The sequence below is a fragment of the Leptopilina heterotoma genome, unplaced genomic scaffold (assembly GCF_015476425.1).
Source record: "Leptopilina heterotoma isolate Lh14 unplaced genomic scaffold, ASM1547642v1 Lhet_160, whole genome shotgun sequence".
Taxonomy (NCBI): Eukaryota; Metazoa; Arthropoda; class Insecta; order Hymenoptera; family Figitidae; genus Leptopilina; species Leptopilina heterotoma.
In genome coordinates this window covers 511,977-527,838 of record NW_025110875.1, presented here as the reverse complement: position 1 = coordinate 527,838, position 15,862 = coordinate 511,977, and the positions used below count along the sequence as shown (strand labels likewise).

The following is a 15,862-nucleotide window of genomic DNA, read 5'->3' as shown; positions in this document are numbered from 1 at the left end:
AATTTATTGTTTTTCTAATTTCCCATATTTTTAAATTCCTTTTATTTACTTATTTCTATGATTACTTTTTATGGAATTTTTATTTATTTATTTGATAATATATTTATATTGAAACAGAATCTTTTCTTATTAAAATAAAATTCATTAAAATGTTTTAAATAAGATTCTTCACCTCACGCGGCAGGGTTCAATGCTGTGAGGGTTCAAGATGTAAAATAATATTTTAAAAACCGCTGGCGCCAGTCGAGTGAAGGTCGACAGTAAATAAAATATAGAATTAAATTTATTTTAATTAATTGATTTAATAGAATAATCTCAAGGGGGGTAAAATGGGTGAACCCAATAAATCAAGCGTTTGACGACTATCGAGATTTAATGATTATAAGACAAGACTTACAAATCAGACGACGATCTAAAATCTGTCACACTGATGTACCTCCACACTTTTCAATACACAGATGTCATTATAATTTTACAAATCAAAGTGATCTAGTCGGCGGTCGATCTAGGAATATTGGTAATCGGTGACGCGAGCATGGTGTTCCTTTAAAGAACGCGCCAAATCCCATGACAATACTCAGTACATTAGCGATACAAAATTCGCACCCCGATCTTCTAATTAATAGACAAGGATAAATTTTGTAATATTCAGACCGTAATAATTTCCTATTACAATATGTTTATAAATATTAATAATAAAGCCATATTAATAAGGATTTTGTGATTTCAATAAATAAAGGGCCCTATTATGAGACATACTGTTCCGAATTACAAATAATTTATTGATAAGAATACTGAAAAATATATTCTGCTCAGGCATATTTGACCGTGATATTCTAGTTAAAAACCGAAATTTTGGTTATTCCAGAAAGTAAAGTAAGTAAAGGTTGACTTCAATCGAACATAATTTTATCGAGAATTATAATAAATTTAAAAACGCAAATTCTTAAAAAAATGCTTTAGTTTTTTTTATAACGCCGTATGTTTGAAGCAATTTTGAAATCAATATTAATTGACTTTTCAGTAATCGATAGTAAAAAATATACAACCTCCAGCACCTAATACAATGCCTATATTTTTTGCAACGTGATCCGGCCGTGAAAATGCATCCAGCCGATTTCTTGACCAAAACACTTGAGGTATAAAAGCACCTTTACAATTTTACTTTTAAAATGATACTATCTACACTGAAGAAATGAAAAAAAAATGTCAAATTTAATTGTAAAAATGGTAGATTGCTTTTGGATAAGGTAAAAGAATATGTTTGTCTATTTCTCAAAACTAACAATAACACACTATCGTAGAAAACCATTATGTTGAAATATAACAAACTTGTCTGATTGTAAATGATAAACAATTGTGAATTTTCAAATATTGTACGAAAAATATAAAAATAATTATAAAAAAAGCAATTATTACTATCTTTCAGCATTAAATGACTAATAATTGTAGGCATTGTAGACCCTGTACAAGTATGTGAAAACTTAAATAGACGAATCTGCCCTTCAACAATGTCAAACAACAAGAAAATATTAAACGTACAACAACTTTTTTGTAAGACTACAAGAACAGTGTTGATTCCTCTTACGAACAGAACAGTTAATTTTTCGTTTAAGGATTAAAACAATGATGAAGTTCTTGGGAATGACATTTGGACTTGTACTCCAGGTAAGAAGCGTAGAATAGAAAAGAATTCAATTTCTAGAAAATATGCTTGAAAACGAGAATTTTGAATTATTCTGAATACGCGAATTTACCTCGGAGTTCTATTCCACTGGAACCATCAAAATTTCAGAAAAATCAATTCTTCTCTATTGCTCTCGTCGACCGGGAGATAGAAAAGAATTCAAATTTTCTATTTTTCCTAATGCGCAAAGTTTTATGGCATTGCAAGTTTTTGAAAAAAATATGAAGTTGTATTCTTTTGAATTGACTGCTAACGATTCTAGGTAGTCAATTCAAAAGAATAGAATGTTCGACGAGTAAATCTGAAATGTTTATTAATCTCAAGTGACTGCATCGAATTTCAGAAGCGCATTAAAAGGAATAGAACTTTTGACAAACAATTTGAAAAAGCCTAATTTTTCTAATTGTACAGGCAGGGAGTCAATTCAACCTTTTCCAGTCCTACAAATACTCGATTCTACAAGGCCAACTGTACAAAATAATACTCTACATGCTGATTGATTCTTCATTAACCAATTCTACAGAACCCAACTGTACAAAGCATAAGAAATATTAAACATTAAAAACAATGATCGACTGTTCAATGACGACTCTACAAATTATAATTTAGATTAATATGACAATTAAAAATCCTGACTCTTCAATGACCGAATCTACAAATTATAATTTGGATTAAAAAGACAATTAGAAAACCCGACTCTTTAATGGGTGACTCTACAAATTAAAATTTTAATTAATTGGGACAGTACATTACGATAGGGCCCTTTACCTTTAGCTCTGACTAAATATGTTCTTTTACCAAAAAGAACAAAAAAGTAATACGGAGAAGCGTCTGATGAGTATTTATTCTTACTACTAAAAAAATTAAAAGTAACGAAAAGAAATCAAGTATTTTAGAGGTTGGTTTTAATTGAACATAATTTTATGGTGAATCATAATAAATTTAAAAACACAAATTCTTAAACAAAATTCTTTAGTTTTTCTTTTCATAAAGAAATAGGTTTGAAGTAATTTTGAAATCAATATTAATTGATTTTTCAGTAATCAATAGTAAAAAATAAGCAACCTTCAGCACCTGATACAATGCCTATATTTTTTTCAAACTTTTTTTCTAGAAGTAATAACTGTCACGTCCCCGCGACGTATATTATATTATATTATAATTTTATTAGATAAGAAAATTAATTTGTTTAAAGAAAAACACAGTTCTTGAAAATAAGAAAAAGAAAGTCTCACGGTTGTTATCATATCTAACATGCATAGGCCTACCACTATATATCTATATAGTGCGAGCTGCCACCCACCAATCGTCTTCTGTAATATTTATTTATTAAACAATTAGACTAATTGGTATTCCATCGTCAGTCATAAATCAATTATCAATAAATTAATTGATTGATATTTTTAGTTATTAATTATTATTTAAAACAACCTGACTAGGGTAGATTTATAATTATTTTCCTCTTCAATTTATTTATTTAAATTCGAGGTTTTCAAGCCGTTATCAGTTTTGCCCCTATTTTGAGAGGTCTTAGGAAGGCCTAAAATTTTGATTTGTGAATATTGTTTAATTTTTCTTCTTCAAATGCAATTTTTTATCTGAAAAATACATATATCGTATAATTAAATAATTAATTCTAAATTTAATTAAAATCATGTTTTATAAAGTGTATTTAATATAATTCTTTATACTCTTTAAATATAGTTTCAAAAGAAATTTCTTTCTTCTTAAATTAAAATTATTGTTCAAAAAATATTTTAGTTTCTTTCTGACGCATGAAGTTTATCTACTAATTACTTGAAAAGCTGTCACCTCAAAACTACTTTAATTACATCTTTCCTTTTCGCAGAAGCAGTTATCAGCACAAGTTCGTTTTCTTTTCTAAGCAAAACATTACACTTTAAATTTTTTTAGAAATTTCATTTCGATTTCTATACATATTTTTAGTTATTTTTAAACTAAGGTAATATTTAAACAAGGAAATATTATTTCAAATACCACTTTAAATCTAAATAATCTTTCTTCTACACTAACTTGTAATTGTTTTGTAAAGCAAATTATTCTTAATTTAGTACAATAAAAAAATACACTTAATAATAAATATTTTATTACAGCACCTTACTGACAATGAAAATTTTATCACTGATAGTTATAATAGGGTTAGTTCAATTGAGTAGTGGAAATCATGAATTCCTCATTAACGTTGGTGTTTTAAAAAAATTACTTAGTTTAGAAGCAGATTTGATTGACAGACTTCTTAATGAAATTGCACACCAACAACATTTGAAATCAATCAGGTAAAAACTTTTAAATAAGTGTACAAAATGTTCTTAATTCTAAAACTCAATTTTATTTTTCTCTTTATGTTGATTCCGTATGGAAATATTTGTCAAAAATATTACGGTATAGAAACTCCACATTTTCATATATATTTTCCTTACAATTCCTCTCTAATTTATGGAATTCAATTACGGTTATAAATTACGGAATGTACCAGGGAAAACATATTCATGCTTTTTTCATTGTGTATTCCTCGAAAAAATTCTAATTTGATTTTAAAATTCATTAACGGTATAACTATTATTTTTTCTAGCAACGATGAAGTATACGCACAGGAACTAGAAGGTTTTTCATATGAAGCAAATGAACATTCAATATCTACTAAAATGACAATTAGTATGTTAACTGATTTAGAAAATTTGTGGCCTGAAATTGATAACTATGCGAAACAGACTACGATCAAAATTGGTAAAGATGAAGTTACGTCTTTAGAGACAACATGTGAGTCTGATGACTACGAATACGATATTTTTGAGAACTCGGCACTACAGTTATGCAATTGAACGATTTCACTATCTGCAAATATTGAAAAGCATTTAAGATGTCGATTCGTTGATCATGGAAATCCAATTCTGAAAATATCACCATTTTAAGAGGAAGATGTGTATTTATATCCTTTCATTGTAAATTCTAATCTGAAAAACACACACACAGCTTGCATCAGTTCTTCTAGCAGGGCTAGAAAATTGTTAAATTTTAAATAACAGAATATGTTTAAATTTAATAAAACGACGCTTTCTATATAGTTAGAGTGTCTTTGTTGAACTAAAAGAGACTTAGATCAGTAGCATCTACAGAGATTGTAAAAAAAATTCTACCTATAAAAAGCTAAATTTTCAGGGATGTAAAGTGGTATGAACCCTGAAATTATTTAACTAATGTTAAAGATAATAAAGATAATAAAATATAATTTCTATTTGTGAAATACTTACCTAAAACAAAATTTTGAACATTCTCATGTATATAGAGTTATGTAGTATGCAAGAAAAAAAATATTTTTCTTAGTGACATAATTTCTAACTTGTTTTCATTTAAGATTATTCACATTAATAAGGATATTTTACTTTAAGAGCTTCCTTATTATATAATCATTATAAAATATACATTACAATTAAATGTAAGTAGTTTTTTATCAGTTGATATTAATTCATTGTTGAATCATAGTTGATGCATTAATGACTCATTGTTGATTCGTTAATGATTCATCGGGGATTAATTAATGATTTATTATTGATTCATTTATGGTTTACGGTTAATTCTTTAAAGATTTATTCATTCTTAATCAGCGACCTCGAAAAACTTACTGCTGTCTTTTTTTATAAATAAAAAAGATCACTTTTTAGAGAAGTTGATAGTTAAATTGACAGCTGTCAACTGTTAAATTGTCAATTTAACATCATACTCGTAATCAGCGGCCTCGAAAACCCTTACAAACATGTGTCACTTATTTATACTTATTGTTGCAATTTAGAAAACTTAGATTATTTTTTCTATGTTTGGGGATTTTGTTATTAATTTATATGAACTTTTGTAAGGTTTCTTCATATTTTTAGCCGTCGCTCGAAACTCTTATTGCTGCGTGTAATTATGACTCATTCCAGTAAGAAGTAAGGAATTCAGTAGAATTGAACACTTTTAACTTTTTACAGAAAATGTTAAATTATCAATTTTGTTAAATTCCGTTTCTGTCCAATTCCTATGTATTCCTTTTTGAGGCAAAGATTTCTTCAAAGTGAATTTCAATCAATTCCGTTTTAATATTTCTTTCATTTTTGAATTTTTGTGAATTCCGAAATACTTTGTGATACTCGGTAAATTCAATTTCTGTCTATTATGTTTTAATATTTTGTAATTTTTTAATTCCTTTGAAGTTTCTGTAGTCATAGTACAGTTTAAACAGCTGAGCGGACAAGCTGTTTGTCTTCGGCAATGAAACTTGAGGGCTCAAATCTTCGGATCGACAAATTTTTTTTCTGCTTAAAATAATAAAACAATATTCAAAAGAATAAACTTAGCTTCTTTTCGGCTTCTTCAAATGAAAATAAAAAGAATTGGTCAGAAACGGAATTCAAAAGAATTAAAAATTTCGAATTATTATTAATTCCTTACTTTTTACTGGGATATTACTTGTTTCTGTTCTATATTTAATGTCAGTTTGAAATTGGAAGTGTAGTGCCTGTGCCATTTTGTATTCTCAACAATGAAGTCTTGTTCATAAATTGTTTTATTGAAAGAGGAAAATAAAGAATCTAGCGTCGAATTAATAAAGAAAACTTATTAATTAATATTTCAAAATATTCAAGATCCCGCTTAAATTGTTTGTATTTCTTACAGTTGCCCTGGTGATAACACAATTTCTATATATATACAGAATAGCGAACTTGAAAATTCTCCTACCTTTACAATTTTACCTTTAAAATGATACTATCTGCACTGAAGAAATGAAAGAAAAATCTCAAATTTAATTGTAAAAAAGGTAGATTGCTTTTGGATAAGGTGAAAGAATATGTTTGTCTATTTCTCAAAACTAACAATAACACACTATCGTAGAAAGCCATTATGTTGAAATATAACAAACTTATCTGATTGTAAATGATAAACAATTGTAAACTTTCAAATATTGTATGAAAAAATATAAAAATAATTATAAAAAAAGCAATTATTACTATCTTTCAGCATCAAATGACTAATAATTGTGAGTATTGAAGGCTTTCTACAAGTATGTTTAGACTTAAATAGACGAATCTGCCCTTCAACAATGTCAAACAACAAGAAAATATCAAACCTGCAACATCTTTCTTGCAAGACTACAAGAAGAGTTGATTCCTCTTACAAACGGAACAGTTAATTTTTCGTTTAAGGATTAAAACAATGATGAAGTTCTTGGGAATGACATTTGGACTTGTACTCTTTAGTGTAATTTTTCTGGGCGTGGCAGGAAGGAGCAATTACACTTTTGGATTAATAAGACACCTTAAGGAAAAATCAAAACTCCACCAGGTAATGTTTATAATTGATGATCAATTCCTTGCAAATGCAGTATCCGATGCCAACGCACAACTTATTCGTGATGTTTCTAATAACTTTCCATCATTGAGCATACAATTACATGATGCACCAACTGATTTGAAAAAATACTTTTCATTACATCTACAAATTCCCAGAAGAACGACACTGTTTATTTTCATTCTCAATGAATCAAGGAAGGATATTGGTCTTCATTTGAAAGCTGTATTTGATAAACTATGGAAACTCTCCTATGGACATTCGTTCCCCAAGTGCTTAATCTACTACTGTAATCAAAGAAAGCCTTATTCTTACGAGAGCATGCTAAAATCATTGTGGCACGCTGATATGCTAGACATTTCGGTACTGGAAAATTTGGTTCAAAATCAAACATGGCAAACAGCGAATGTGACCACTATTCACAGAATCAATCTTTTTGCAAAGAAATATACAAAACAGAAAGTTAAGCCACGAACAAAATGGTTTCCAAACAAACTATTAAACCTCCACGGACAACATATAAAATTAATGTTACCTACCTACAATGGCAAAGTTCGCGAAAAAAGACAAATTGAAATACAAAAATTCATTTTGTACATTGCGCAATCAATCCGTTGTAGAATTACAATTCTAACCACTGGTAGAATATTGGATGAATTTTATCTAGAAAAACTAAAAGCAGAAATGACGTTAGATACTCTGATATTAGAAGAAGTGAATAATACTATTAATAGTATACCAATGCGTATTTTGATGTATAGTACAGCAAAGGCAATAATTCCAATTGTAAGAAGTAAAACTCGAGGTGTTGAAGTCTCTGAGGAATTGATTTACATGATAGTTGCTACAACTATTGCTATTGCTGCCATTAAAATTGCAGCTTTGTTGATGCGATTTGAAAGAAGCACTTGGAACACGTTCAGCATCAGTCAAATCATAATGGGAATGTCCGTAGTCAACGAACCAAGAAAATTAGCAGAGAGAATAATTTTTGGTGCCTTCATGTTGAGCTGCATGGTCTATTCTGGTTACGTGTTCTTAGTGATTTTGGACATCAATTTCCGAGAAGCACCTCAAATTTCAACTCTCGAAGAACTGGTAAACTCGTCATTGACGCCAATGACAACTGCTTTCATAAATGAGACAATGTTAAACAGTCCTCTCGTTCATGTTCGAAAACTAGCATTCAAATCGGTTGTCATACCTGGTAATGGATTGAACTACGATTGTTTACAATACTTGCTTAAGAATGGAAACGTTACTTGTATATTGACTGACGCTGAAACTGGTGAAAAAATACTTAACATTCAAACTCAAAAATTGAGAATCAAAATAATACAGGAGTCTATTGCGTATTTTCCTAAAACTTGGATTGCAAGGACTCATTCACCTTTTAAAGATCGTTTTAACGAAATAATCTTGAAAGCCTTCGATAACGGTTTATTGCAAAAACTACTTTTCTATGACTACAACCTAGAAAAAAAGGAAGTTGGATCAACTCTAGATATAATTGGAAAAGAAAAATTGCTATTGGTTCTCTTCTACGTGCTAACCATTGGATACACTTTGGCCATACTCCTTCTTTTAGCAGAAATGTTAATCAATTTTATTATCAGCAAAGCACAGTGTTTCTTTAGATTCTCAAATTAAGATCTGAAACTTTATGTTAAAAAAGTTGCACTGCAACAATACAAGACGGTAAATTGTTTAAAATTTTTTCAAACAAAAGAAAATGTTATCTGTAATTGGTCAAATGAAAAAGGTTAATATTATTTTTCGAAATTAATCTTCCTTAACGGTGTTCGACGGTCTCTGAAATTTCTATATTATATTTGACAAACCGCTATCACCCAACAAATACGGCACTGCCTGGTTTAAATGACGTGAAATTGGTAAACAATCATTTTCGAACGAGTTTTTCTCTGCACACAAGCACTTTTTGCAAAATCTGAATCCGAACCAATGACACAAATCTTCTTAATTACCTAAATCCAAAATATTTTTTTAATCCTTGAAGAAGCGCGGTTGCAAAATAGGAAAGGCCAGAGTAATGTAATGCGAATCATTTTGACAGCTAAGCCTTTACGCTCCCTGCATGCTTCTGCCCTCTAATGGCAAATGGTTGAAACAGACGTCTTGCCGCCTGTCATTACATTACTTTTGTTGCTTTTGCATTTACCATTTTGCAACCGCGTTTCTTCATGGATCCACATAGCACAACATAATATAGTAAGGCTATGGTAAGCTTATTGGTATGGCTTGTAAGGTTACAAAGTAAACCTGAAGTAAAATTATGGTGAACTGAAAAGTTCCGCCATGACAGTAACGTTACACGTAAAGGTTGTAGTAACGTTACACGTAGAGGTTGTAGTAACGTTACAAATAATGATTGAGGTAAGGTTACAAGTAATGGTTGAGGTAAGGTTACTAGTAAAGGTTGAGGTAAGGTTACAGGTAAAGGTTGAGGTAAAGTTACAAGTAAAGGTTGAGGTAAGGTTACAAGTAAAGGTTGAGGTAAAGTTACAAGTAAAGGTTGAGGTAAGCTTTAATAGTAAGGCTGTGGTAAGGTTACTGTCAAGCTGTAAGGTTGATGTAAGGTTGTGGTAAGGTTGATACATAATATCAATATTAATAAAGTAATTTACAATATAATTAAAAAATAAATATTTAATAAAAAAATTACGTTTGATTCCCTCACATTATTTTGAAACTTAAAATTCCACAGAAAATCTTTAAAACAAATTTTGGAGGACTGGGATTCGAACCCGGGATCGACTCGCTTGAACCTAACATCCTAACTAACTGAGCTAAGTGGGGAACTGACAAAGAAAAAATCAATATTGCTTTTAAAGAGTTAGTCATCTTCTTCGTTCACCTTAAAAGCAATATTGATTTTTTCTTTGTCAGTTCCCCACTTAGCTCAGTTAGTTAGGATGTTAGGTTCATGCGAGTCGATCCCGGGTTCGAATCCCAGGGATCGTCCATATATTACGTAACACTTTTTGGGGGGAGGGGGGGGTCAAGCTATTTGTTACGATAAGTTAAAAAAATGGCGCTAATGTATGTAACAGCGTGTTACATGGGGGGCGGGGGGGGGGGGTCAAAATTTTCAAAAATTAGCGTTACGTAATATATGGACGGCCCCCAGTCCTCCAAAATTTGTTTTAAAGATTTTCTGTGGAATTTTAAGTTTCAAAATAATGTGAGGGAATCAAACGTAATTTTTTTATTAAATATTTATTTTTTAATTATATTGTAAATTACTTTATTAATATTGATATTATGTATCAACCTTACCACAACCTTACATCAACCTTACAGCTTGACAGTAACATTACCACAGCCCTACCATTAAAGCTTACCTCAACCTTTACTTGTAACCTTACCTCAACCTTTACTTGTAACCTTACCTCAACCATTACTTGTAACCTTACCTCAATCATTACTTGTAACGTTACTACAACCTCTACGTGTAACGTTACTACAACCATTACTTGTAACCTTACTACAACCTTTACGTGTAACGTTACTGTCATGGCGGAACTTTTTAGTTCACCATAATTTTACTTCAGGTTTACTTTGTAACCTTACAAGCCATAACAATAAGCTTACCATAGCCTTACTGTATTATGTTGTGCTATGTGATATTTCTATTTATACAATATGGGGCATTCCACGCCAAGTCGGAAATCATTTTGCTTTTGCATCTCAAACTTATTTAAATATTTTTTTTCTTTTAGTACTCTTTGAAATGAGCTACCTTGATTTTTTTCAAATTTTTTCATAAAGCGGTTCAGGAGATACAGATTTTTGAAAAATAACGTTTTTTACGTAAATTTTTTTTAAATACTTATAACTCGGTCAAAAATTGATCAAATTGGACGTTCTTATAATGAAAATTTTTGTTTTCACACGTAGTTTTTAATAACAATATTTTAAATAATTTACGATAAGATTTAAAAAATTTTAAAATAAAATTTCTTTTTGAACAATGTATGTATCGATCAATTTTTTTCAACATTTTTTGTAAGAAACTAGCACTAAATTAACAATTTTTAAGCCTTGTTCGATTGTGGGCAAACAATGGGACCTATTTATTTTGAAATTTTTTATTTTTATATACGCAGTGAAAACGGTAGGCTTAACTTGCCATTTGACCAAATCACAATTTTCCACGGAAAGAAGGTTAAGTTTGGAGAGACTCAGTCTGAAAACACATTTTCTGTGAAAAATTTGTGTAATTTTGTCAAATGGCAAGTTAGGCATTTGGGCACCACTGCGTATATAAAAATTTAAAGTTTCAAAATAAATAGACCCCATCGTTTCCCAAAATTGGACAAGGCTTAAAAATTGTTAATTTAGTGCTAGTTTCTTGCAAAAAAATTTGAAAAAAATTGATCCATACGTAAATTGCTAAAAATGAAATTTTATTTGAAAAATTTTTAAATCTTATCGTAAATTATTTAAATTTTTTTATGCAAGTACTTTTCAAATACTTTTATATGATTCTCGTGGAGTATCACTCCAATTACGGTCGTTTTAAAATGTTGTACGCACGTGTTTTCTATTAGTTAAATTACTAGACTTTTTTGAAGACACGAAGCACATCAACTTACTGTGTCTCAAAATAATTCTAATACATGAACATTTATTTCCCATTAGTCATATTTTAATATGCGAATTGCCTTATTAATGAAAAATGATAAATATGTCGATTACGATCAGAAAAGGTTAAAAGTGAGGGACAACTTTTAAAAGCTTATAAATTTTTTCACAATTAACAAATTATTAATTTTCATAGGGAAAATTCAAAGTGGAATAATTATTTATTCATTTAATAAATTAATGTAAAACCTGTTAGAACTGATTTATCTTATCAAGCTCTAATATTTCCAACAAGAATAAAGTAAAAAGTTATTGAAATTATCAAAATATAATTATGCGAGGGACATGAAAGTTAAAGGTTCTAGAGATATGCCCATAAAAAATATAGATTGCTTTAGACAGAATAAAAGAAGATGGTTGCCTATTTTTTAAAAATAATAATAAATGATCGTAAAAATCGAGTATGTTGAAGAATAAGATTGTAAAAGTTAAACAACCATGAATTTTCAAACATTATAAAAAAAAGTCGAAAACATAAAGTTTAAAAAAAGCAATTTTTATTACCTTTTAGCATAAACGACTAATAATTGTAGGCATTATAGACCCTGTATGTACAAGTATGTGAAAACTTAAATAGACGAATCTGCCCTTCAACAATGTCAAACAACAAGAAAATATCAAACCTACAACATCTTTTTTGTAAAACTACAAGAAGAGTTGATTCCTTTCACAAACGGAACAGTTAATTTTTCGTTAAAGGATTGAAAAAATGATAAAGTTCTTCGGGATGACATTTGGTCTTGCACTTTTTAGTGTAATTTTTCTCGGTGTGGCAGGAAGGAGCAATTACACTTTTGGATTAATAAGACACCTTACGGAAAAATCAAAACTCCACCAGGTAATGTTTATAATTGATGATCAATTCCTTGCAAATGCAGTATCCGATGCCAACGCACAACTTATTCGTGATGTTTCTAACAACTTTCCATCATTGAGCATACAATTACATGATGCACCAACTGATTTGAAAAAATACTTTTCATTACATCTACAAATTCCCAGAAGAACTACACTGTTTATTTTTATTCTCAATGAATCAAGGAAGGATATTGGTCTTCATTTGAAAGCTGTATTTGATAAACTATGGAATCTCTCCTATGGACATTCGTTCCCTAAGTGCTTAATCAACTTCTGTAACCAAAGAAAGGCTTATTCTTACGAGGACATGCTAAAATCATTGTGGCACGCTGATATGCTAGACATTTCGGTACTGGAAAATTTGGTTCAAAATCAAACATGGCAAACAGCGAATATGACCACTATTCACAGAATCAATCTTTTTGCAAAGAAATATACAAAACAGAAAGTTAATCCACGAACAAAATGGTTTCCAAACAAACTATTAAACCTCCACGGACAACATATAAAATTAATGTTACCTGCCAACAATGGTCAAATTTCGAGAAAAAGATTAAATGAAATACAAAAATTCATTATGTGTATTTCGCAATCAATCCGTTGTGAAATTACAATTCTAGTCTCCCGTAGAAGATTGAATAATCATTATCTAGATAAAGTAAAGGCAGAAATGACGTTAGATACTCTGATATTAGAAGAAGTGAATAATACTATTAATAGTATACCAATGCGTATTTTGATGTATAGTACAGCAAAGGCAATAATTCCAATTGTAAGAAGTAAAACTCGAGGTGTTGAAGTCTCTGAGGAATTGATTTACATGATAGTTGCTACAACTGTTGCTATTGCTGCCATTAGAATTGCAGCTTTGTTGCTGCGATTTGAAAGAAGCACTTGGAACACGTTCAGCATCAGTCAAATCATAATGGGAATGTCTGTAGTCAACGAACCAAGAAAATTAGCAGAGAGAATAGTTTTTGGTGCCTTCATGTTGAGCTGCATGGTCTACTCTGGTTACGTGTTCTCAGTGATTTTGGACATTAATTTCCGAGAAGCACCTCAAATTTCAACTCTCGAGGAACTGGTAAACTCGTCATTGACGCCAATGATTGACCCCTTCATAAATGAGACAATGTTAAACAGTCCTCTCGTTCATGTTCGAAAACTAGCATTCAAATCGGTTGTCATACCTGGTAATGGATTGAACTACGATTGTTTACAATACTTGCTCAAGAATGGAAACGTTACTTGTATATTGACTGACGCTGAAACTGGTGAAAAAATACCTAACATTCAAACTCAAAAATTGAGAATCAAAATAATACAGGAGTCTATTGCGTATTTTCCTAAAACTTGGATTGCAAGGACTCATTCACCTTTTAAAGATCGTTTTAACGAAATAATCTTGAAAGCCTTTGATAACGGTTTATTGCAAAAACTACTTTTCTATGACTACAACCTAGAAAAAAAGGAAGTTGGATCAACTCTAGATATAATTGAAAAAGAAAAATTGCTATTGGTTCTCTTCTACGTGCTAACCATTGGATACACTTTGGCTATAATCCTTCTTCTAGCAGAAATTTTGATCAATTTCATTAGCAGAAAAGTACAGTGTTTCTTTAGATTCTCAAATTAAGATCTGAAACTTTATGTCAAAAAAGTTGCACTGCAACAATACAAGACGGTAAATTGTTTAAACTTTTTTCAAACACAAGAAAATCTTATCTGTATTTTGTCAAATGAAAACTTTAATATTATTTTGTGAAATTGATCTTCCTTAAAGTAAATGATAAAAAAAATCTTGTTTTGTGCATGAAGATTGTCAATAATAATTACTACACGTAACCTTCATCAAAGTTAAATATTATTTTAAAAGTAGTTAAAGAATATCGATTTTTCTTGCAAACGAAACATTTGATTATCTATCTATTAAGAAATAAAAGTAAGAATACCATTGCGATGTATATAATTTGTATTTTTTGGTAATTAATTATAAAGTAAATTATTTTTGACATTCTTATTTCAATAACATTGAATGTAAGTAAACTAATTAAATAAATGTGTCAATTAATATAAATTTTCCACATTATTTTATAAAAGCTTTACAGAGAAAAGCAATATTTGGAACGTGGATAAGTTTCTGAAGAATGTTTTGTTGGATTGAATTTTATTATATAAATATATGTCTGTAATAATCGATTGTCAAATAAAGTCTATAATTTAAGTAAGCCAAATCCTATTCTACATCTATTATCTAGCAAATTTATTTTTTCTAATTTCCCATATTTTTAAATTCCTTTTATTACTTATTTCAATGATTAAATTTTATGGAATCTTTATCTATTTGTTTGATAAATATTTTTACAAATATGTTTAAAAATATTAATAGTAAAGCACCCTATTATTAATAAGGATTTTGTACTTTTAATAAGATAAAGGGCCCTATTACGAGACAAACTGTTTCGAATTATATAATTCACTATAATTTACTGATTAGAATACTAAAAAAAATTCTGGTTAGTGCATACTTAACACGATATTCTAATTAAAAACCGGAATTGTGTTTATTCAAAAAATAAGTTTTTTCGATGCATTAATTAAATTCTGCAGTAATACCAGTATGGTTGAATACACTTAAAATAACATGAGAAAATATTAGTAAGTATTGATAAAAGCTTTTTTTTAATCAATAAATTATAGTGTATCTTTAATTGGGACAGTGTTTTACGATATAGGGCCCTTTACCTTTAGATCTGACTAAAAATGTTTTTTACAAAAAAGAACAAAAAAGTAATACAGAGAAACGTCTGATGAATATTTATTCTTACTATACTAAAGAAAATGAAAGTAACGAAAAGAAATCAAGTATTAGAGGTTAGTTTTAATTGAACATAATTTTATGGAGAATCATATAATAAATTTAAAATCACAAATTTCTAAAAAAAATTCTTTAGCTTTTCTTTTCTGAAAGGAATAAGTTTGAACTTAATTTTGAAATCAATATTAATTGATTTTTCAGTAATCGATAGTAAAAATATACAACCTTCAACACCTGATACAATGCCTATATTTTTTGCAACTATTTTTCAAGAATCAATAACAAAAAATTTTTTAAATTTTCTTTAAAGCGTCAAATTTAGTTTATAAATTTTTCTTACAAAAATGAATATATAACAACCAAACTTTAGACATACTTGCAGCAGATCGAGCACATTAACTTATAAATAAAGCAAAGTTATTTAAGTTTAACGCTTATTATTTATAGTTAATTTAAATTAAAAATTTTTAAATTATTTTTAATCAATT

At 29.3% G+C, this 15,862-nt stretch overlaps 1 protein-coding gene across 1 annotated transcript; it reads left to right on the top strand.

Annotated features, from left to right (window-relative positions):
• The first annotated feature begins 3,555 nt into the window (after positions 1-3,555).
• Positions 3,556-4,871, top strand: LOC122498846. The gene is made up of 3 exons (XM_043606812.1): positions 3,556-3,650; positions 3,802-3,984; positions 4,281-4,871. Exons 2-3 carry the CDS (start codon positions 3,815-3,817, stop codon positions 4,528-4,530), a joined length of 420 nt encoding a protein of 139 aa, XP_043462747.1. The 5' UTR covers positions 3,556-3,650; positions 3,802-3,814; the 3' UTR covers positions 4,531-4,871.
• Positions 4,872-15,862: the final 10,991 nt, after the last annotated feature.

What these genes read in the sequence shown, in the direction of transcription:
- LOC122498846 (XM_043606812.1), top strand. Translation starts at nt 3,815, where the DNA reads ATGAAAATTTTATCACTGATAGTTATAATAGGGTTAGTTCAATTGAGT. An exon ending in CAACATTTGAAATCAATCAG is followed by an intron (nt 3,985 to 4,280) that starts GTAAAAACTTTT and finishes TATTTTTTCTAG; the next exon opens with CAACGATGAAGTATACGCAC.